Here is a 24,966-nt window from a genome sequence, read left to right on the forward strand (position 1 = left end):
CAAAACATAATGTACAATTACACCTATATATATAAATATATATATATTCAACACTTTAGAACCCAAAACACAATGCACACACACACTCGTTCAACACACGGTCATAACTTGTTATATCTTTTCCTATTACAACTTCTAGTAGTCCTACTATTATTCAACAAGGCAAACAATGCAATATCAACAATATAACATCCTTTCTATGACCGTTATAGACACTGTCAACGATAATGGTGGCCGAAGGTAGCGTGCTAAATGCTATTCCATGTGCGTGACCCGAGACTCTCACATTCACGCCCGTAATTCAAAAGTAAATAAACATTAATAACCATTATCTCTTTTCTCACACGCTAAACAGTGTATATTACAAACCCCAAACTCAAACAGCCTTTACAACAAACAGCATACCTTGAGACACAGGGGGAAATAATCAGAACAGTGATATGTTGTTGTTACTTCAATCCAACTTTTACTGTAATGATTCAGCACACCTCCCGTGCCTCAAGCTATTTGCTAAGACATCAATAATCGAATACCGATCTTCTTTAACATGCCCCACACTTGCCATGTGGATCAAAGGATCAACAATCGAACACCGATACACACATTCAATCCAAACTCGTTGTGCATTCTCAACATTCAATCATTAATCAATCAAACACTCTAGTATGTCACACTAATAGATCAAACACTCTAGTATGTCACACAAAGAAATGGGAACAAGACAAATTATTTCATGACATTTTGCAACAATAATGTTATTTTAACCCATGTAATTAATTGGGAAAAATATTTTAAAGAGCCTAAATAAATCAAACAACTGAGATAATGTCACTAAAATAATCCATCCAGTATTAATCAATCACATTCCAACTCATCTTAACTATTCCAAGTCTCAATATTCTATTATGCCTGAAGCTTTTGTTATGACAAAAATCCTTCAAGGTCTGAACTCTTTATATCCACAACAGTTTACACTAAAACAACATTAGACATGTTATTAGTAATTGCTCAAGTTGTATAAATCTGGTCATGATGTGCTGTTTTGCCTAGTGAAGACTGAAAGGTCCCACCTGATGGTATAGTAGTTCACTGGCCTAACTTTGGTACCAGCAGTGTGGAATCAATTCCCGCTCAGTGGCAGTGATTGAGCCTTAAAATCGTTGTCTGTCTCTTTATGTGCCTACAGCTGTCAGGTGACCAGTTTAGGGTGTAGTCCGCCTCTCGCCCGAAGTCAGCTGGGATTGACCCCAGCACCCTGTGACCCTGGCCAGGATAAAAATTGTTGGAAAAAAATATTCATTCATTTCATCCATTTTCTCTACCGCCTATCCAAATAAACTCTATTTGAACATAAATTTTGGATTTTATTTAATTCAATTCACTGAAAGTAACAACAGCATTTAATTTTCACCAAAATATCATCATCACCTCTTGTCCAAGTGAATCAAATGAATCATAACACGACCATTTACCCCCATCTAGTGTCTATTAATGTCTGTTGCAACCTCTCTCTCCTTTCTCACTCAAATCCTGATTAAAGTTCTAAAAAAACCTGCTTGATCGAATATAGAAGAAAAACAAATATTAAATTTAATTTTATGATTTGTTTCTCAATAAATATTAATTTCCACTCATTGTATATGAGAAATTACATTCAATGTGATCGTTTTTATAAACATACCACCACTAATCTTTTTGACTTGTTCAGATTCACATTTTTTACTGGGTTAATAAAAAAAAAACCTAATTAATTACTACTCATTTTTATTGCATCCTTTCAGTTTTTAGAAATATACACCAAAATACACTAATATATTACTACATATAAAGTACAATACAAAAATTATTGCGTACACAATGGAAAATTTAATACAATTTGCATAACTCATTGATGCCAATAAATGTCCAATCGATTATATCTAGCCTCCCAGCCAAAAAAGTAAAGATGTCTTTCGTAAATTTTAACTGGGAGGGCTAGGAGTGATCATCCAGATTACACAGCCAAAAATTATTGGACGTCTATCAAAGCCAGTGAATGAGTTGTTAAAAATCCACAATTTAAAGGGTTGATAAAAGATGAACCGGGATACAACAGGCCACCAAACGACTTTATTTTCTCAAAGGAATTAGATCATTTTAATGCAGTGACTTTCATTTACTACAGTAAAACAAGAAAACAAGCCTCCAGTGCAGTAGAGCAGATGTGGCGAACAAGTTAGACACAAAGAGCAAAAATTCTAAACTGTGAGAGTCACAACATGGAGTGACCTGCAAAAACAGACAGACACATACAAAAATACACTATTAAAACTATATTATTCAAAATAACCCTTTCTTCCCCTTATAAAACATCTCATCTCTCATCTCATTTTCTGAACCGCTTTATCCTCACTGGGGGCACCCTGAATCGGTGGCCAGCCATCGCAGGGCACAAGGAGACAGACAACCATTCACACTCACACCTAGAGGCAATTTAGAGTGTCCAATCAGACTACCATGCGTGTTTTTGGAATGTGGGAGGAAACCGGACTGCCCAGAGAAAACCCACGCAGGCCCGGGGAGAACATGCAAACTTCACACAGGTTGACCGACCTGGATTTGAACCCAGGACCCCAGAGCTGTCAGGCCGACGCACTAACCACTCATTCGCCGGACCGCCCCAATAATAATATATATATATATATAGTAATTCATTTTTTTTGTTTTTAATGGGTCTTGATTAATTTGAGTGTGTTTTAAGAGAGAATCAGAATAAGAGAAACATGAAATGACGCAAAGAGCCACAGTATATGTAAAATATAATAAGAAGCAAAGAGCCACATTCATTTTGGCCGGGAGCCGCATGTGGCTCGTGAGCCGCGTGTTCGCCACTTATGCAGTAGAGCAAACTTGCAACTGAGTTTTTAAAAAAAGCAAAGGGGGGTATGGGTGGTCCAAGGTGAGCATCCGTTCCGAAATTCTGTAAATCCAGAGGAGGTCACTGTTGTGTGATCGGGTTCCAGTCACCAAAGATCCGTTTTTGTGAGAGCTCGTGTGGGTCACGCACACTCCAGAGGAAGCTAAGGGGGAGAAAGGATATGGAGGGGGCGGAGCTTGCATGTGATGCTTACATATTCAATGAGGTCGGAACAGACGAAGGCTGACATCACCAGGAACTACACGGACTTCATTCACCTTAACACCGGTCGTCATGCTTCACGGATGCGTCGCTACATCCTCCGTCACATGGGCAGGAGACTTGGTCCACTTTCTACCGGCCTCCCGTGAACTTTCCACGGCTCCGCTAGCACGCAGCCGCCATGGATGGATACCGGTGGCCCGGTGCGGCATGCAAATACGTACTCTGACGTCGGCGATCATGTGGCTTTTGGCGTAGATCCTCCTTGTGATCGCTGATTTTTCCCCTTCTCGTCTGTCGCCTGCTGTCTGCCTAGCTGCTGGAGCTACGGTCTTTTATTTAAAAAATAAAATAAAAAAGCTTTTCACGCATTTTGACGTGTTGGGATTGGAACGGACGCCTCCCGAGCATCGCGACTCAGCTGTGGACAGGTGAGAAATAATTGTAGTTTTCACCCGGTTCCAAAGTCCGGAAAGTCCGAAGTGGATTTAACGTACGTATTTGTTTCTCGTCCGTGTCTAAATATTTAACTTGTCTCGCCGCGTGAACTTTGCTTGCCCGCTGGCTAATCTCCACCTGCGCGTTAAACGCTATCCGCAAGTTTGGAGACATTTTTGCCGCTCCCTTACGTTCGACTTTGGGTCCGAGTCGAGAGAAGGAAGAAAGGCAGGGAGAGAGTCGGAGAACGAGAAACGTCGGTTCTACTTTTTCTCCTCCTCCTCCGTGGGTCGACATAACCAACAAAACATGGCCGTCCTCCGCCGACATGTTGTTACGTCGCTGGCGAGGAGGAGGGGGACATTTGGGGCGAGGGAGTGCTTTCCCCCCAACGGCTTCGGTGGGCAAAGTGCGTTCGGCTCTGCCCCCCACCTCGCATGCCGAAGCATCCGCACGGGGGTCCTAGTGCGACTTGAGGAGTCTTATGTTGTTTACCCACTTTGAATCGTGATGGAGGCGGCAAAACGCGGACAGCCGCGCCGCCGACGCCGCCTCCCTTTCGGGAACATGGGCTCACTTTCACCGCAGTGGGCCGCTGCAAGACGCCAGGCGCTTTTCGTTCTTTTCCCAATGTCAACTTTGGGACAAGCAGCTAGCCCACACGCGATAGCACGCTGCGGGTCTTTAAAATGTTGGTGGTGGGATCTTTGCATCCCACCTGTGTCAAAAATCACCAACAGGGCAAGAGCAGACAATAATACTTTTCTTTAAATTGAATTTTTATTCATTCTGTCATCATGGGAAGAGACCATTTGGCATTTCAACCCGTTTTGGGTAAAGGGACTCCTCTCATCTCATTTTCTGAACCGCTCTATCCTCACTAGGGTTGCGGGGGGTGCTGGAGCCTATCCCAGCTGACTTCGGGTCAAAGGCAGGGGACACCCTGAATTGGTGGCCAGCCAATCACAGATTAGAGTGTCCAATCAGCCTACCATGCATGTTTTTGGAATGTGGGAAGAAACCAGAGTACCTGGAGAAAACCCACGCAGGCTGGGGGAGAACATGCAAACTCCACACAGGTGGACCGACCTGGACTTGAACCCACGCCAATGAGGCTGACACGCTAACCACTCAACCGGATGATGCTGGAATCGATCCCGCGACCTTTCACATGGTTACCGGGCGCTCTACTATTTGAGCTAAGGACCCAACCCACCGGGAAAGGACTGTTTTCGGTAATTTGAAAAAACAAACAAACTTAACCTCACCTGGCCTTTAATACGTGGACATCACATTTCGGGTCGTGTAGGCCACATTATTGACATTTGGGGTACAGGCCTCAAATTGTGACGTCCCCATTGTGGACACCAGGTTTAAGCTATAATTAAAATTTTAAAAATAGAATGGCAGCTATGCTGTATCATTCTCTCCTCAAGAATTAGCACTGTATCTTCTATCACTAAATATTCAGATATCCTACAGTTCATAAACATCAGTGAAATACCCATATATATATATAAATACCTCGTTCGGGAACAGATCAAATAAGGACTTGAGTGTAATGTAGACAAATGCAATTATTGATTGTACAAGTCTTAATTTGATCTGATTTATTAATGAGATAAAACATAAATAAATGGCACTATACTGCTGAGGCAGTTGAATAATTTGGAACACAACTAAATGTGTAATTCTCTGGGTATTTGTAACGTTTGTTACAGTTTTCACTTTTCGGAAATCACATAACTATTATGATTGCAGCATCCTATGTCCATTAGACTTTAACCAACGTACGCAATGCCTCAGGGGGAGTTTTGCGCATGCTGCTTTGCTCAGTGTGAGTGTTATAAACAGTATTCGTCTGGATTGTTATCTCAAATGACATACTTCCCTTTTGAAAAAGCATTGTGTTGGTGTGCCAACACTCATCACAATGGGATAACCTGAGATTCTGTGTTTGTGAATATATTGTGCTTAGCAGCAGCAGCACCCAATCAACCTGAGATCTAAGTGGTTTTGATCACAGCACAGTTAACCCTCCTGTCATACTTTGTACATGTAATTCCTCTGGGTAAAAACTTGTCGCCTCACACTCCTGCTCTTTACACGTGAAAAGCTATTTGACTCATGTTTATACGCATGTTCCCTGCGTGTGATGTGTCTAATCTGAGAGCATTTGTAATCTATAGTGACAGTGGGCTCCATTGTATTGTTTCCGATAATAAATCAAAGATCTGTTGCTGATCAAAGCCACCATTTTCTTCATCAAGTCTTTGAATGTAGTCTACACAAATATAGACAAAAAGCACATCTTTTAATGTATGACATTTACTCTAAATACAACAATTAAATCATACAAAATGATGATGTTGACAGATGGATTTTGTGGAGGGGGGATGGCGCAATGACAGAATTGCTTAAAGGATTACAAAAGCGTACAGATGTTGTCTCTTCATTCCTACATTGAGAGCATTTAAATGCAACATGAAATGATTTTATTCTATTTTATGATTGCATAACGGAGCATGCAGCTGGTTTCTTGTAGATGGGAGAGATCAAATGCCATCCAGTGTGCAATTAAAATGAACTGTGTTTCCCACATCTCTTCCCTAGTCATGTGGGATTTTACAGTGTATAACCTGGAACATTGCAAAGCAGTATAGAAAAGTTATTGGCGTTTCTTGTCTTCCTTTTTTTGTGTATATGCTACAACCTCTAAGAATGTCATGGCCAAACCTCCAACTGTGAGGTGATCCGCTCTGCTGCTTCCTGGAGGCGTTTCTTTCTCTAGTTTAGTCAAAGGTTGGAAAAGTGAACAAGACAGTTAGTCGGTCATATTATGTGGGAGAGAAAAACACTATAGATGATGGGCTGCGCTCAATTTTATATCCAGAAACAGACTCAAAACACAGAAATGCTTTACCTCTAACAATTTAGATCAAAGGTGGCCCGCAGCGTTTTATGATCATCTAATTGAATATGGTTCGCACAAGAACTTTCATCCCAGATTCCACTCTGTCTGTTCCACATCTCAGTTTCAACACTTGATGTAGCTAAGCACTTGAACAGTGTCTCTGCATTTAGCTGCTCTTTGTCTAGCAATACAGCAAACATTTGACAAACAGCTGTAAGAGAAGATGCTACGAATGGCAAGACTAACTTAACATGTTGAAATCAAGGTTTGAAATTTTGTAGAATTTTACTTGATGAATATGATATCACCTGCCATTGCATGGCAAACAATTCAGTGTTCCCAGCCTGCTGCCTATAGTTAGCTGGGATAGCCTCCAGCGAGAGACCAGTGATAGTGATTGTGATTTTGGCGACTCTTATTTTCCTGCAAGATATATGTATATAATTATGTCGTTCTAAATGTTAAATGCTGTTGGAAATGCGCCAATTTTGGCTTGGCATTATAACTTATTCGCTGCCATTGACAGTGATAGACCTAAAATAATGAATCTGCTATTGTAGATTCGTACAATGCTTTCAGTTGTAGTATGGTCAGTGCATTTAGTTTGTTTCTCTTATTTGTCCTTCTGCAGCATCTTGACAATTATTTTTGACCCTATACAAATATGTATATTTTTCTGTGTATTCTGTTTTTTTATTTCACTTCTTGGAAATCGAATTACCAAGTCTCCCAATATTTATGTGCTGCACCTATTATAAAAATGTTCTGCACCTAACCCCTCGTGTAATACAGGCATGCAGTTAAATGAGCTTGAAATTATATGTCTTTGATGTAAAAGTTCTTTCTACATTTTCATTTATCATGCCTGGAAACCAACACAGTCTCTTTTTTTCAATACTTGCTGGTCTTGCCATTATTCATTGTGTGTGACTGGTTATTTATTCCAGTGTTTTACACTGGTGTGCCTTGAGGAATGGTCAGGTGTGAAAGTAGGCTCAACTTTGGGCGTTTGGGAGATTTCGGGCTCTGCTGACATTAACTTTTGGTGACATTAAGTCATAAGGTTTGATTTTTGAATACTGTTTGGGGTTTATTTGATTCCTGTTGATAAAACTTTCATGAGAGAGTTTTAAATTGGAAGTTTTTCAGGTGGTGGTGTGCCCTGAGATTTTTTTCAATGTAAAATGTTTGCCGCAGCTCAAAAAAGGTTGGTAAACACTGCTTTATTTGATGTCACATTGCCCGTTACATCTATTTTAGTAATTTTGGCTGACTTGCAGCATTTTTTTTCTACACACCTACGCCTTGCTCTATATAAATCATTCTAATCAATTTTCACACTTCATTGTCTTTATGCAAGCCTATAAAAAGTCCGAGCACATTTGTGGGAGGAGTGTGCTCAACTTAGCACTGCAATGACGTCACCATCAATGACGCGATGCTTTTGTTTCAGCTTTGCTGCTGTGTTGTTTGGTAACTAATGTGCCCACAGAAATGTGGTCAAGTAAGGTCCTGTTTTATTATTTTAAAAGGGTTTGCTGTATAGGAGAGTAGATATGTTTGGAAGAAATGGACAGTTTGTGGACTTGGCTATAAAATTGATATTTTCGAATAATAGCACACAAACCATGTTTTCTATTTTGAAGAAGAAGAAAAAACTTTGCTACATGCTATGTACCATGCATCCCTCAGAGATCTTCAGACGATCAAAAACAAACAACACAGAGTAGTAGAATCATGCCAGTTGTTTGTAAGGAATACAATTCTTGGAACAAAACAGATTGCAATTGTCTGGAAAGCTAAACTGTTAAAAACAAGCTACTGCAAATAATAAAACTTCATTTGGAGCTGTTACGAAACGTGGACTTGATTTACACGTACAAATTCTGAACTCCAGGTGCCATTTTTGAAGGCTCACTGCAGTGTTTTTCTCAACTGTGTTTTTTTTTTTTTGTCGAACCTACACGTTTCAAGTTTAGGTTGAGGAGAAGGCAGGGAGAGACAGTGAGAGTGTTCAGAGAGAGCCTCACTGCACTGCACTGCATCAAGCCAGCCACAGGCAGACACCCAACCCCCACGTCCCCTGGTAGCGTGAGGAGGAGACAATTCACATGTGAGGAAGGCTCAGAAGGACAGGTGCGGAAATTTGAATGCGCGATAGTGGTCAGATTCTTGCATGAAATTGCTATATCCACATTGTTGTATGTATCCAGATACACATGATGTCATTTTAGCTGACCAGGGCGTTAACATTGTCACACTGACCTAATTTGAAGGCTACTTGTAAAAAAAGGGGGGCTAGTTTACTTAAATTGCTAAATCACAAATACTCAAGAGCTCTTTTTGATGTGGTCAAGAATGCAAGGTGGAGTGTAATCTGAAATTGTATTGTGCATAGTCAGGCAGACCAATTGGGCACTTCTTTATAGACAACCTTAAAGTAAGTTAAACAACTGAAAGGATTCACGGTGGAGACCACTATCAACATTAAATAAATTATAAATATGATAATTCAAATAAATTAGACATTGTTTAAATTGAAACTGTCCTTATCCTCTGATTTCAGCCTTTCAGCAGGTAGTATTTATTTTTTAATTTAAGTATTTCGTGGAAGCCTATCACTAATTGTTTCATAATCAGTTTTGGGGAAAACTAGTCAGTAATCAATTATGATAATAATCTCGATTTTTAGCCGTAATGTGAATGATGCACTGTTATCAATCAGTAAAGCAACAAAAAAAGTAATGCAACAACCTGTGCATGTCTTTAACGGAATGCATAGTCAATCAAATACAGTAAGGCACCATTATCCCAAACAAACGGCACACATCAAAGTCTACGTTTAAGATTATGAAACACATAATAAACGGAAACTAAAATATTTCGAGTAGTCTGCCCTGTCAACTTTGTTGTTGACAGTCCAGCTTTGAGCACCATTCTCACTCACGTTGAAATACAGAGTGATGTTTATTCATGTTCTCAGAAATTTCAGTGCTCACTTGAAATGTTATCTAATAAAAAATATAATATTTTCCATGTTAGAATATTAAAAAGCGATGTAATCCAGAAGCACCCCAAAATCAACAGGGGAGGAATGATATTAACATGAAATGACCCCAAAATGCTTCAACATCAACAGAAACTTACCTGATATACCAACGATCATAGCAAAGCTAGCATCACAGTTTCTAAAAAATTACATTCTCTAGTATTATTATTATTATATCCGTATTCGATAATTAAGATGCTATTTTAATACGGTTTCTAACATTCCATTGCATAATCAATAGGATAAAAAAAATACAAAAATACCAATAGCTGCAGCAATATTGACTGCTTTAAGGAAAATATTTATTTGCAATGACTAATGAATATAATTAAGTTCTATGAATGATGTTTTTTTCAGGTAAATTTATTGTTAAAAAAGTGCTCTCCTGCTGCACTAATTATATGATGTAGTATAGTATATGGCATTCTGTGTTCTGTAATTTCTTGTTTAACTAGTTTGGATCTTGTATCGTGATGTTTTTGAAGTTCATAAGTATTCATTGTGCTAGTGGTTGCACACTAACACAAAGAGTGAGTGTCAACTTAAGTAACATCAGTTAAATTGCCAAAATTTAATATAGGGTAAGTGAGTTAATTACTTATATTGCTTGTTAGTTTGGCACAGTGACACTTGGATTCTGCATTGATTGTTTTTATTGCAATTAATTTAGCAGGGCGCTAGGAGCATGGACTTCTCCCTGCCGGTCGGTTTTGTGTTACTAACTACTTCTGTACAAAATGATTTTTCGGTGGCATAAAAAACTATTAATGTAGATATGTCGATGCATCAAATGCAGAATTTGCAAATCTTCACTCCAATTTGTATTGCCAAAAATTTGTGTATGTGCACGTAGTAGCAAAAGTGCAGACAAAGTTTTTCTTTTTGTGAAATTCCCTGCTATGTGTGGACAAGGCCCAAGTTTTTCTTGTTTTTATCAGTCTAAGGATGGTGTAAATCATCAATTTTATGATGATACATATGCAAACTTTGGACAAAGATACAATATTTGCTGATTTATTAAACTCTGCCTCAATTCAATTTACTGAAAGAATTTTGGTAGATTTATTATGATATTACAAAGAGAATTAACATACTTTCAGCATGAAAACAAATGCAACAAAACACAACTGAAAGTTGTCTATCAGTTTTCCTTTTCGGCCATTTTGATTGGATCGTTGCTTGACCAATTGTTTTTTTATTCTACCTCTAATGCAGGGGTCTCGAACTCAATTTACCTGGGGGCCGCTAGAGGCCGAGTCTGGGTGAGACTGGGCCGCATCAGGATTTCCACAAGAAAAGCACTGATAAAACATTCCAACGTTATCAAATACCTTTATTTTTTAACAAAAAATAATGAATTAAATAAATTAACTTAAAGATGAATAAAAAATAAATCAATCAGTAATATAAAACCAAATAATACTAATGAGCATACAGTAGATATACACTGGCTGGCTAAGTAGAGAAAATGAATTATTTTTATTCCGTTTCAAATGTCTGTATTAACAGCTCTTTAACCTTTAACTTTCTGAACTTGAATGGAACATTGAACATGAAATATTCTGAACACGGCTTCTTTTGCCTACTCCTTGCTGCTAGAGACCTGGCAGCGCTTCTTCTCACATAGTCACATTTGGCTTGAGGGAGGAAGCAGTGGAGACCCTCAGTAGAGCTTGAAGATGCTCATCAGTAAGTCTGGACCTGTACTTGGACTTATTGAAGTTCAAGGTGGAGAAGAGCTTCTCACACAAGTATGTGCTCCCAAAAAGGCACATGGTCCGCTTGAACCTTCGGGAAAGTTCAGGGAAGCTGGGGGTCAACTCTCTCAAAAATTGCCCAAGCTTGTCTGCTTCTCCACTCACCTCCCTGAACTTGGCTTTGAGTGCAGAGTTGCACTGCAGGTCAATGAGCTCCATTTGAAGCTCAGGAGGGGCATCTTGCACATCAAAGGAGAAGGGGTCCGCAAAAATTTGAAATGTGGCTTTGTGTGTCTTGAAGTCTGCAAATCTGTGATCAAATTCCTCCTGTAGCTTCGAAATGGCCTCAACATACTTCTCACCACTGAATGGTGTGCCTGCATCCACGAGAGCCTTGCATGCTGGGAAATGGCAAAGGTTTGTCTGAGAGAGCTGGGCTTTCCATAACACAAGTTTAGTGCAGAATGCTCTCACGTTGTCATAGGCAGCACTGACAAGTTGCCCCTGGCCTTGTAGCTTCTTGTTCAGTACATTAAGCTCATGTGTGATATCAACAAGAAAAGCCAAGTCCATGAGCCATTTGGGATCACTTAGCACAGGATCAATCAACTCACAAACGGCGTAGCTAGCTTTGACTGCTGCATTACTGTCTTTGGTAGCCTTCTTGAAGAGATCCTGTTGCCTCAGAAGACGTGTTTTAAGACTGGCAACCTGGTTGGCTCTCTCATCTCCCTGGTATTTTTCGTACTCCACAGCATGTCTCGTAGTACAATTACGTTTCAAATTGTATTCCTTGTGCACCGCAACTTTTTCAGTGTAAATGAGACACGTCGGGGTGCCCCTGTGTTCAACAAAGAAATATTGCACTCCCCACTTTTCTTGAAACTGTCTGTGCTCATCACCGACCTTTCTCTTCATGGCAGGCTTTGAAAGAGACATCTCTGGGGCTCTGTAATATGTTTTTCCACTTGGAATGAGTCTCGGGTTGATCTTTCACATTCAGTCGCGCGGGTTTGTGGCGCATGTGCACTTTCGCTCTCCGTTTCAATCGCGGAGATGGCTACAGACACTGACACAGGCTGGATCACGGATCATAGCGCCTCATTCAGTTCTATGGTGAGAGCAGCGGAGGAGTGTGCGCGCCGAGCGGAGTGATCGGCCTCACGGCTTCTCCTCCGCCCAGCTGATTGGAGGAATGAATGAGTGAGTGAGCGAGGCACTGGACAGCCCGGCCGATGTCCCGCCCTCCAGAGCCGTATACCTCACCGTGATTGGTTCATTCAGCTCCGAACCAAAGTTCCCTCTAATTTTTTGTTGGTCTGAGCAGAAAGACAACCTCCCCGAGCGCACTGAGTACCAGTGTGAGCGACATCATCGGTACTCGGATGATTCGCCTAAAGACGTTTCGCCGACGGACGTTTGACAGACGGGCAGGTCGCCGAATGGACGTTCCACCGAACGTTCATTCGGCCGAACGGAGGTTCCGCCGAAACGGGATTCGAACGCTCGCCCCGCCGGATCGTGTGTGTACAAGTTTTTCAACCTCGGCCCGCGGGCCATATACGGCGCGTTAGGATTTTTAATCCGGCCCGCCGCCGGTGTTGTCCAAATTATAGTAAAAATCAATGTTCGTCTACCATCAATGGCAGTCCGGGAATAAGCACTCTTGGGCAGTCAGATGTAGCAGAACCGAGCCGTAAAATGACAGCAATCGGGTCAAATCCATCCTAAAACAGCATTTAATGATTAAATACAAATACTGGATGATATCGCGATGGAGGCAAAAAAACGTCTATAGACGTCCATTCGCCAAACGGCTCAAAATGCTCTCAAATTCGGTCAAATCCAGCTGAAAACAGCGTTTAATGATTAAATACAAATACTAGTATTTGTATTTAATCATTAAACTAACAAATACTAGTACGACCTGTCCGTCTGTCAAACCTCCGTCGGCGAAACGTCTTTAGGCGAATCATCCGGTCACGACATCATCATTGCTCGCTATCGGCACACCAGTATCACACCTGCCATAAGCAGGTGCATGTCAATGTTCCCTCTAATTTTTCATGTAAAACATGCTGTAAAACAAGAAAAACATGAGTGGACAGAGCTACTGCCAGCTGCCACTTAAACGGCGCCATCATGAGGAAAGGGGTAAAAAAAAAAAAAAAAAAAAAAAAAAAAAAAAAAAAAAAAAAAAAAATTAAAATAAAATAAAATTGATCTTTCATATTAAGACGGGGGCCGCAAATTATCGTCCCGCGGGCCGCAGTTGGCCCGCGGGCCGCATGTTTGAGACCCCTGCTCTAATGTATAATTATTTATTTGATAAATACATGATTATATAGGGCGGCCCGGTGCGTTAGCGCATCGGCCTCACAGCTCTGGGGTCCTGGGTTCGAATCGATCCGGTTCAGAAAATGAGATGAGATGATTATATAAAGTGAAAACAAATCTTTTATAGCAGAAATTACAGAATGTGCTAGCAAATCACTGTGCAACATCCTAGCCAATACCAAAACAAATACAGAAGAATGTTATTTTTTTTGCCTAATATTGAAACAGCCATAACCCTTTTTTATTCTTCACATTAGTCTAGTAAGTGTTGCATGAGACACCCCTGGAGAGTGAGATGCTAAAGTAATAAAAGCTGATGTTTTGGGAGGGTATTTAGAAAGCATCAGTTAAGTGATTCCGGATGATTACGTTATAAACATGCCAATTTTTTCTAAGTTGTGTGTATTTCTGAAGCCATGGAATTGATTTCATTCTTGACTCGTTGATATGCTTTTTTAAAGTTGTAAATTGTCTATTTATACGTAGACCTTTGCCTCCTACACAGAGGCCAGATAGAGCAAGGTCATAGTAGTCAAACTCATTCTTGTCATCCACATGATTTTTTGTTGTTGCATAAAATAAAGGCTGAAAGCCAGGTGGTACTGTAAAAGTAAATAAATAATAATCATCATCTCCATTCTAAGTGAATTTGATGTGGCTACAAATTTCCATAGGAGAAACTGTACAATTTTAGTATTTAGTCATCATGCAGTCTTTCCCACTTGACCATGACAATGCATATAATGTCAAATTCAGGAGACTTCAGCAACTATTCTGTGCCAGCTAAATATGTAACTTCATGGGCCAATTGCTGCTCTTATTATTGTCATTAATAGTAAAGTATAGCTGGACTTACTGTTCATGTACAGTAGTTTACACTTTTCACCTCTACATACTTGTTAAAAATGTCTTTTTTGGATGCTTTTTCAAGTGGAATTAATCCTGCTTTGTTGCTGTGCAGAACATAGCAAGGCACTTGAGAGCTCAGTGCAGCACTTTGCTTTGCCCTAGAGGAGCCACGTGATGAGGTTTGAATTAATTCTGTGACGGTCCAAAATGCTGCCTCATACACTGCTGCTAGAACACACCATGCAAGTTGAAGCAGTGCCTTTCCCCGCCCACACATGTAGCCCCTCTCTCTTGGCTTGGCCAACTTGTTGATCAAGCAGGATGGAGTGAAAATAACACAATGCACAAGCTGCAATTTATACAATGTTTTATGTAGGGTGTGATTTCAGTTGGTTTTGTCATTTTAAATGTGATTTTACAGCGCCGGTCTAAATGCAAAATGTGTTTTCTATTTATACAGTGCGGTTTCAACTTTACGACCTGTGGCCCTGCATGCCCAGAAACTGTGATACGCTGCGTCTTTGCATACCCCCCCCCCCCCCTTTTTTTTTCTCTGCGAAAACCTTTGCAGATTTCTGTGAATTTCTTTGCTGAAATTGTGTTCTGGATTTCTTCATGCCCACCTGAATAGATCTGCTGACTCCATATCATTTAGAGTTAATGTCAATGGGTGACATGTATTCATTGTCTTTTTTAATCGCTGTTTACAAGTGCTCAAAAAGCTGCTTTCTTGTGACTGTCAAAGTATTCCACAAAGGACCATGATGGTGCAGTGTTTATTTTTTCTTCTTTTTTTTTTACGCAAATGACATTGCTCTGCACTTTTTTTTAAATTTTATTCTTTACCCTTGCACGACTCACTTCACTGAGTGGGATGTGCTGCTGTGACTCACCCGCACTGTGTATTTATCATTTTGCTGCTTCTATACCAGTTATTCTCCAAATATTTTAGTTTTCTGAGGCATAGTTTCCAGCAACTCTTGTGAGGATTAGTGGTACGGAAAATGAATACATCTGCCCTTTGTATATAGTTCTAATCGAATATTTACTTGATGATAAAGCTCATAGGTATTCTGGAGTAAGCGTTAACGTGGGAAGTTCCTGGTATTGCAACCTTCTGTTTCTGCCGCTTGTGACATGAAAATAAAAATAAAGATGGGGGATCAGAAGTTGATAGCCTTGCCAAAGAAGACGGCCAGGTTTGCTTCTCTGAATGCCTCTGATACCGGCGGGTGGGCGTGGCAGACCCTTGCAATGACCTCACAAGATGCGCCATACTCCATACTGAATACATGTACTCAATTATGACTCCATAAAATTGACAGTCTCTTCCCCGTTCACCTGTGCTGTTTCTTCTCTAGAGAGGGTTTTAAAAATAACCAAACAATTACTATTAGAACTTTTTAGACAGTTAAAAGAGAGAGAAAGACTTAGCATTTTATGTCTCCTGCTGAAAAACGGTGGAGCAGAAAGGAAGGTTCTTTTGTGCTTGTGTGACTGTAGGTTTTTATTTTACTTTATTCTTTTTCAGATAACTCTGATTTGTTTTGAACTTCAGAGTTAAAAAATATATTTTTCTAAATCACTGCACTCAGTCTGACTCAGTAGGCCCAAATGTGTACTGTCTGGCACGGATCATTACTGATTCCTTAGTCATTTAACACTGAATATTAATATCTGTAGCAGTTGTGATCACAGCTTACTAATATGTATGTGGTTTGAGTCGTTATGTTCACCAGATCATGGGGAGATGCGATGTATCCATCACGGCAGATTGCCAACGAGTCTGAAATGAACCACCGGGATCTCCGTGGAAAGTAATAATATCTTAGATTAGGTATTTTTTTTAGTATTTACCTTAACAAGATGTGATTCTTATATTTTTATTTTACTTATTTTGGCCTTTTGCCGTGAAAGCGCACTTTGTGGAGTGGCACCACCAATTTCGTCATAAGCATCTGGGTATGATGACAATTAGGCTTTTGACGAGTCAATGATGATGATAAAGCCTATGTCTGATTATCACTCTTATTGTGTGGCCTCAGTTCTCAAATGGCTGGCTTATGTGGAGCTCCATTCTGAAGCTTCTATCACTAAATAAAAAATGGTGGGTGATGGATAATCTGAATTGGACCTATACAAGGTTTGTGACTTATTTGAAATATATGAAATATATATTTTGGTTGTGACTAAAAGTACAAGGGCTGAAATTTCAGGCCATTTGCTGATTAGTGGATTAAAAACAAATTACACCAAAGTATATTACTTACATCAAAGTATGATTTACAATAATAAGCATGATAAAAATAACAAATATCAAAATATGTAAGTGTTTGAAAACAAGCATTTTAACAACAAAAAGGCAATAAAATGCAAATGTAATGTAATTTGAAAGATAAATTCTACCAAACTTCACCCCACAATGGACTGTACTCGATTAAAAATAGTATTAAAACCACTGACAATACATGCCATTTTAAATTTTAATGGGATTATTATTTTGAGAACCACGAGAGGAAGCCCTTGTAGTATTGGTGGTACACATACCAGACTGTGAAAATCACTGATGCATACTCGCTTGCCTTAGTCTGGGTTATTATTTTAGATATGTTTTGTCGGATAGAAAGGGGAAAAGTGTGATAGTATGTTACCAATGCTATCTTACATGGTTTGAAAGTATGTATATAGTTTTTTTTTTTTTATCAAACTATGAATTGACATTGGCATCTCATGTGAAAACCTTGTGAACCGCGCTGGCATATTTTCTTTAAGATTGTTGCTTTGTCCTAATACTACATAATGCAGTCATACAGCTTCTGGACTACAACGCTATGTCCTCAGTTGCTATAGTGACACCATTATAATGAGTATGCATTCTAATGATGTCTCGACGGGTCGTTTAAGGAGTTATGTTGTCTTGGAAGGAACTTCTAATCAATTCAGGAGCCTTTGCCTCAGAGGGCAACAATATGACACTTATTGGCCTCATTTATGCAGGAACCAAATATTATTAAGGTGGTACTTAACCGATATATTGGTATTTACCCGAATATAAGCCACTTTTGTCGGACAAAAAAATGATGACTGAATCGAGGGTACGGCTTGTATGCGCATAAAAACAGAACATGCACGGAACTGCAAGTTGACACCGCCGTGGCAGGATGACGTCACGATGCAATGGCGTCGTGACGTCATGATGCAAGCAAATGCAGCCCATACAGTCATTTATTTCAAAATAGAGAAAAGATAAACAGTTAAAATGCTAAACAAAATTTATTTTGACGTCTATGAATGAAATTCAAGAAAAAAATGGACGTATCCGGCATAAAACATGAAAAAACTCACGTTCCCGTCCCTGCTCGCTCGGCACACGGCCATCTTACCCAGGACACTGCCGTCTAAACCTAGTTAAACGTGCTCTGACTGGCTAGCCTTGATTTTGAAATAAAACAAAATTCCACTTTTTTTGTTTTGTTTTATTTCTTGTTCGAAAGGGACATCGATTGGAGTAATATGAACCATCGAAAGAATTGAGATATTTTGACATTAGAAGCAATATGGCTGACACAACATCTTGAACTTCTGGTAAAAAAATTGTAATTTCTGTAATTAGAAACCATCAGGTTCTCACCAAGATGGATTTATTTATTTTTTCAGATTGAATAATTTGATATTTTGCATTTACAAAGACAAGCATATTAACTTCTTAATGATATTGACCCCAATTTCAAGGCAATTTTAAGGGTGCGGGTTATACGCGAGGGCGGCTTATATGCAATTAAATATGGTAGTATGTGATTTTGCCAATGTGACTACCTTCTCTCCCCTCATGTGTTGGTTAATGGATGTGATTTAGGCAATAGTATTTCCGTCTTGATTCTTAATTCATGTTTTAGTTGTTCCCACTGATAGTTATTTTGTAGTCTTATGTTCACTTTGAGCTTAACAGTCCTGCACTTGTATTATATTAATAAAACAATCATTGAAAAATGATCTGGAAATAGCCTTAGAAAAGTGCCTGCTCTGTTCAAAAAGAACATCAAAGCACTAGCCTTAAGCCATCATTCCACCAAGTCGTAAAACAGTATTTGATTTGGGCCATCCCTATTTTTATAACTTCTTCTTTCGAATCACATCCACAGTGATATGGTGCTGAATCGGTCAAAACCAAAAAATCACTGATCCTTTTGTCAAACAAAGCTTGTCTTATTTTTTTTAAACAAGTACATGCCAAAATGGAAGAACACACATTTTTAGATGTCCTTTATTGCTCACCTTTGTAAACAATGTCCTGTTCTTTATTTAATTCATTAATGGCTTGTACTGTCCAGCTTGTAGATATCACATTATTTGCGACACTGAATCAGCCATCGTCACACCACCTACACGCTCTGACAAAGATCCAAGCCATGTCGTCGATTTTCGCTCTAAACTGTAAGATGCCAGGAAGAACAGAACTGTTTTGGTGGCAATGTGGGTTTTTAGTGATGAAAACTAACTGAATTGAAGATTTGCACGTACACCAAAAAAAGGCTAAATGAAGAGCAATAACCACACAAGTCATAATGGAAAATAAATCACATTATTTGGGGAAACTTTACTTTATCAATCCAAGAACAAACATAATAGTAATGCTAAATAAATGAATGACCAAACATTCTAGAACTGGCCTGGCCAACCCGCGGCTCTCCGGGAGCTTTCACATGACATGGGTCAAAAATGCTCTAGAATTTAGACCAAGGGGGTCAAACATGCGGCTCCTGGCCAAAATGAATGCGAAGGACAAAAATGATAAGAAAATGATTGATTAATGTATTCAAATGAATAACAATCAAGCATAAACATGCTCTATTCATGCAGTAGTACAGTACAGTAATGAGGATGCTAACGTTAGCACACAAACCTGTACAAAAACACATCTAAACAACTTCAAATTATGAATTGAAAACAACTCGGCATTAAATACAACTCCAAGGACTAAGATTCTTTCCATCTTGCCGGTCAGTACCGAGAGACCATGCCAAGGCGCTTCAATGGCGCAGAGATGCTAGGAGGTGGGTTGCGGCTTGTCGTATTGCCCTGCAAAATCAGTCAACTGCACTCCACTTTCTTATCTTTTGTTTTTTGGTGAATAACAGAGCCTGCTTATCCATTTAATTCGCACCAATAATTTTAAATAAAGAACTCTGACGACAAACGGCGGTCAAAACAGAGTTGTTGTTGTTGGGGGAGGTAGTAAATCAAGCCGCAATGCTACCGAGACAATTTCAAAATAAAATAAAGGATACAGGAATTACATTTACATTTTGGGGTGTTTTGTAACTTGGTTCTTTTTCTTGTATGTTGTGAAGATCATTTGCATTTCGTAACCTGAACGTTTCGTACCTAGAGGCATTCGTAAGTAGAGGTACGAATGTATATGCATCTCTTGACCTATGGCATATAGCAATCTTAGTCTAACAATTCCCTTATGAAGCTAAATGCTCAGGTTTTCTTTTTATTTGTCCAGGTGGTGTCCTGCCATGCATTTTCATGAGGTCATCCTGCGGCACAGCTGACACCGTCAGCAAGACAGTCCCAGTACTTCACCTTCTATAGCTCAATTCTGTCCATCCACTCATCTGACCCCAGGGGGCTCTCTTGTTCTAAAAGTCTGACTGGTTACAGTACAAGTCAATTCTGCTGGCTAGTGGAAGCATCCTCTGGGCAGTCGCCCTGCCTCTCTGGATTCCCAGTCATAGTTTCCTTGACAGAATATCTGGCTACGCAAAAGCGTTGGAAGCCTTCCCTTATTATTCATCATCATCATGTCTAGTCGGCGGAAGGCTTCCACTCCTTGTATGATCCGACCACAAGAGACCATGGTGGAGTTGGATGATGATGAGGAGGTACTCCTACTTTTTTCATGTCATTTAAATATTTAGATTTTTCCTTTATGAGATGAAAAGCCTACCTTGTAAAGTAGGGAGAATGCCTATTAAAATTCAATCATTCAGTGTGCCGCAGGGGGGTGCTGGAGCCTATCCCAGCCAACTATGGGCAGCAAGCGGGGCACGACCTGAATTGGTTGCAATTCAATCACCGGATCATATTTAAATTATATCTGAAATACTTTTTGTTTGTATATTGTGATATTTATTTTGGGTTAATGGCGTGCATGTATGATGGAGTCTTGCATAAATGTATTTTTTGGACTATAAACTGCACCTAACTTTAAGCAACACTCAACAAAATTTCCCAGTTAACTGTATTTGGTCATATACTGTATAACCTGACCTGGACTATAAGGTGTTCAAATTATATTAGAGGATAGCTACACCAAAATACATGCAGTTCATTATCTTGTAAAAATTGATAAATTACCTGTATTTGAGTGGGCATGAGAGGGAAAGTTGGAGTTTATGTCTTAAAAACTACGAGAATACTTTTCTTTACCATGTTTCACTGATTGGGGGAACATATTACCATGTAATCTGAAGGGGTGTTTCCTTCTGTCAGACATCAGAGAACCATACCGAGGAGGCTGCTATGGAGACAGATCCAGCTGGTGACCTAGACCTGACCGGAAAGACCTCTGACTCGCCAGCAGCACCCGACATCCCAATGTCAGAGTTTTCAGACAATTCCAAGCCTTCACGTAAACAGCAAAGGGGCTATGAGTGCAAGTACTGTACCTTTTCCACTCAGAACCTCAACACATTTAAAGAACATGTTGACGCCAACCACCCTAACGTCATCCTCAACCCACTGTACCTGTGTGCTGTCTGTAATTTCAACACAAAGAAGTTTGACTCCCTGACAGAACATAACGAGAGGAATCACCCAGGGGAGAGCAACTTTAAGTTCAAACGTATCAAAATGAATAATCAGACAATCTTGGAACAGACAATTGAGGGCTGCAGTAACAATGCAGTCATATACAATAGTTGCAGTGTTGGATCTGGTAAAGCGGAGGGCCAGGGCACAGTGCCCCTCTGCAAAACCAACGCAATCAAAATCGGGAAACAAAAAGTCATGTCTTTAGATAATAAAAAGACGGAGCCTCCATTTTGTAAACTGAACCCTGACTTGACAAAGAAAGCAATCACAGCACTTAATGTCAATGGGACAGTAATCATCCCAGAGGCGACTCTCCTCAAAGCTGACGGCCTTTCTCACATCATGCCTTGCCTGCAGCGGCCTGTAAACTACACCCAGGTAAGAGTACAGCAATGCTGAAAACTCCTTTTTTCCACCACATAAACATTGTTTTATGACATGAATTTTACACAATGTACTAAAAATATTTGACCTTACTCAGATTGTACACACAACAACAACCTACGCAAGTGTATATATAACATTAAGTTTGAGAATAGGACATGGGACTCTAATTGGCATCATTGCCTTATTTTTTTTCCTGATATATTGCCCAGCATTGCTCTATGATGGCAGCTGTTTTGCTGGTTCAATGTAGCAGGTTCTGCTTAAAGGTTTTTTTAAAATAATTTTTTAATGCTGATTCGGCCCTATTTTTATATCCGCCGATTGTGTGTGTGTGTTTGTGTTTTGTGTTGGTTAGCCTTTCATTGTAACAACACTAAACACATTTTTACTGTATGTCAAACAGCACGATGATTGAATTCACAGTTAAAAATGTAAGATGTTGATGGTACATTTGGGAAATAACTGTTATCTTCATTTTTTTTATTTTACTCCCAGCAAATAAAGGCCATACCGTAAATAACACCGACAATAGAAGATGGCATTTGGCTTAAATTAGCAGTATGAATTTTGTGACTGCAATGTTTTTCCTGCTTATTAATCCAGGTGCCGAAGATCGCTATCCCCCTCAACACAACCAAATACAATCCTTCTCTGGATGACAACTTGACACTTATCTCTTCCTTCAACAAATTCCCATACCCAACACAAGCAGAGCTCTCTTGGCTTACAGCTGTCTCCAAACATCCAGAGGAACAAATTAAAGTGTGGTTTACCACCCAGAGGCTCAAACAGGGCATTAGCTGGTCACCAGAGGAGGTACAAATGATTTAGTTACTATTTATTTATGCAGTTTATTTTCTCCTCCCTGTTGTTTGAGGTGCACTCGAGACAAACACATTCTCGTGGGAGGTCATTGTAATTCATGCATTAATGTCTGCAACATACATTTCTGCCTACCAGGTGGAGGAAGCAAGAAAAAAGATGTTCAATGGTACAATCTCCTCTGTGCCTCAGACCTTCACAGTTGTCACGCCTCACCTTACCACTCAGTCATCCGCCAACACACCTTCAGTGACGACTACGGCCTCTAAATCAGTGCAGCCCGCCTCTTCGGTCCTTCAGTCCGTCCCCTGTCAACTCCTGGGACAGTCCGGCTTGGTGCTGACTCCCGTAGCTAATGGCTCTGCTGTCACTTGTGCACCCCTGGCACTCACGCTGGCTAATCAGGTGCTAAGACCTGGCAGAGATCTTTTTTTTGACAATGGTCCAAAGTCTTAGCAAACTGAAACCTTATCCGGAATCCAAAGTAATGAAGATTGAATTAATTCAGGTCTTTGCTGCTATCTTTTTCACAGGTAGCTCAGTCACTCAAACGGCCTTTGGCCTCACCCTCGACTGCCTCAGAGAGTAAACGGCCCTCCATCATTCAAGCCATTGCTGCGCCTATTGCCACATCCAAGATGGCCTCGCCCAAAGTGTTAAATTTCACTGCGGATCCCAACAAAACAGCCGAGCAGCTATCGGTGCTACGGTCCAGCTACATGCAGTGTCCTTTCCCTGAGGAAGAAGAGGTAGAAATAATAAAATAACCTTTTGTTGCTGATATACTGTAAATATAAGACATGGTTATCACTTGCATCTTGTCATGTGACAGATCTACAGATTGATAGAGACTACTGGCCTGTCCAGAGGGGAGATTAAGAAGTGGTTCAGTGAACAAAGGCTCCTTAATCTCAAAGGTATTTGCTGTCTGACATTTGAATTACTGAGAACCGTATATTTTCATTTAATTCTCTAAAGCTACTTTCAAAGCATTAAAGTGCAGCAGTGGTCTCCTAAAATAACAGCATCATTGTAATTGTAATGCATTGGCTTGGGACAGGAGGAATATTGTCTCTGTTGTTGCCATGACAACACCATCTACTCATAGTGGTCTGTAACATTGGTAGGCCTGCCTGGACAGTGTGTGACGGGAAGGATGTGCTGATGCTGTAAATATACCATGAGATAGAAGCAGATGGATGCATATATTTTTATTACGTTCCAAATTTGAAACTATAAAGATCATCAACAACTTACACTTTCGCAGGTTTCTCATTAGTGTCTCGTAAATGCTTTAGTAAAATAAGCACTGACAGACTGACTGTATTTTATTACATTTTTCGTGGACACCTTGTACAGAATGAAGTGAATTTCCCAAATTCTCCTATAGTGTACTTGTTTGTGTTTTGAAGCACCATGCGGTTGACAGAATTAATTGATTAGAGTGCTTCTCTTTTTTGGAACAAAACGTTGTCTATCTTAAGACATGCAGTGCTTTGAGAGTTTGCTGTGCAAGTATGACGTGTGCATGAGATGCCGTTGTATTACTTTTAACCGAATGATATTGCATTTTAATCATGTAAAGAAATTCTAATTGTGTCATTCATCGCAAAATGACACATGTTTTAGACACATCTGGTCAACCACTACATAACAGTCAACTATCAAGAATATGTTTATGCATTTAAAACATTGTTTTTACTTTTTGTAAATGAATTTTACTCAAATATATTAATCAAAGGGAACATGTGGGCCAGAGATCATGGTTGATACACAAAAAGTGGCTTGATGATACTTTACTGCAGTAATTTCAACTCAAATTCTGCTTGTGTTTGACCTTCATTTAGAATATAGAGTTTGAGATAAGACATTGATACATCTAATGACCTATCTGTGGCCAGTATTTTAACTAGTTTGAAATGTCATTTCCCCAAGTAAAATTAATGCATTTTGTCCCTGTGCCCATTGAAGGTGTCCCTCTGCCCCCATTGCCAGTGAAAGCAGAGGTGACTCCAGTTCCTAAAGATGGACCTGTGAGAAAAGCGGTCCCGAGCCACTTCCCCCTCCTGGAGCGGGTGAAGGGGAAATCCTCAGAGCAGCTGAAGGCACTTGAGGAGAGTTTTCAGAGAAGCAACACTCCAACGGACACTCAGCTTGGTACAACTGTCAGACTGTTTGCACATACAGAGGGCTTAGGATGAGAGTAAATTATTATAAATCAAATTTATAAGATATCCTTCAGAAAACATGTCATGTTGAAGATATACATATTCCAGATCGTTTTCAATTTTACCAATTACCTCAGACAAGAAATCGCCTTTTTCCCCAGAGTGGTTGATGTTTAGAATTGAAATTTTTGTTTGGTTGATTAATTGTTGGTGCCACATTTCTAGCTAACTGGAGTTATACCCATGAAAAATGCTCAAAAACCTATGAATGATAACATATTTTGTCGTTGCCATTGCCTCCTGTTTTAATGCTCTGGTAGCAGTCAGTACTTGTCAGCTACCAGAATTTGCTTCACACATTTGACTGA

At 39.8% G+C, this 24,966-nt stretch overlaps 1 protein-coding gene and 1 long non-coding RNA gene across 3 annotated transcripts in view; one reads left to right on the forward strand and one right to left on the reverse strand.

Annotated features, from left to right (window-relative positions):
- Window positions 1-2,087: 2,087 nt before the first annotated feature.
- LOC144072867 (uncharacterized) lies at window positions 2,088-4,165 on the reverse strand. The gene is made up of 2 exons (XR_013299961.1): window positions 3,175-4,165; window positions 2,088-3,059 (listed from the first exon to the last, which is right to left on the reverse strand). It is a non-coding gene; the product is annotated as an uncharacterized LOC144072867 (long non-coding RNA).
- The window catches only part of zhx2a (zinc fingers and homeoboxes 2a), a 28,204-nt gene continuing 6,355 nt past the window's right edge, over window positions 3,118-24,966 (forward strand). Inside the window, exons 1-8 of one of the 2 annotated variants that reach the window (XM_077598229.1) lie at window positions 3,118-3,549; window positions 19,912-20,290; window positions 20,901-21,599; window positions 22,212-22,424; window positions 22,569-22,835; window positions 22,964-23,179; window positions 23,263-23,347; window positions 24,402-24,587. In XM_077598229.1, coding sequence (XP_077454355.1) covers window positions 20,210-20,290; window positions 20,901-21,599; window positions 22,212-22,424; window positions 22,569-22,835; window positions 22,964-23,179; window positions 23,263-23,347; window positions 24,402-24,587 — 1,747 coding nt within the window. In that variant the 5' untranslated portion in view covers window positions 3,118-3,549; window positions 19,912-20,209. The remainder of the gene's footprint in view (window positions 3,550-19,911; window positions 20,291-20,900; window positions 21,600-22,211; window positions 22,425-22,568; window positions 22,836-22,963; window positions 23,180-23,262; window positions 23,348-24,401; window positions 24,588-24,966) is intronic. The other variant, XM_077598230.1, reaches the window with a different exon arrangement.

This window comes from Stigmatopora argus, chromosome 4, assembly GCF_051989625.1.
Source record: "Stigmatopora argus isolate UIUO_Sarg chromosome 4, RoL_Sarg_1.0, whole genome shotgun sequence".
NCBI lineage: Eukaryota > Metazoa > Chordata > Actinopteri > Syngnathiformes > Syngnathidae > Stigmatopora > Stigmatopora argus.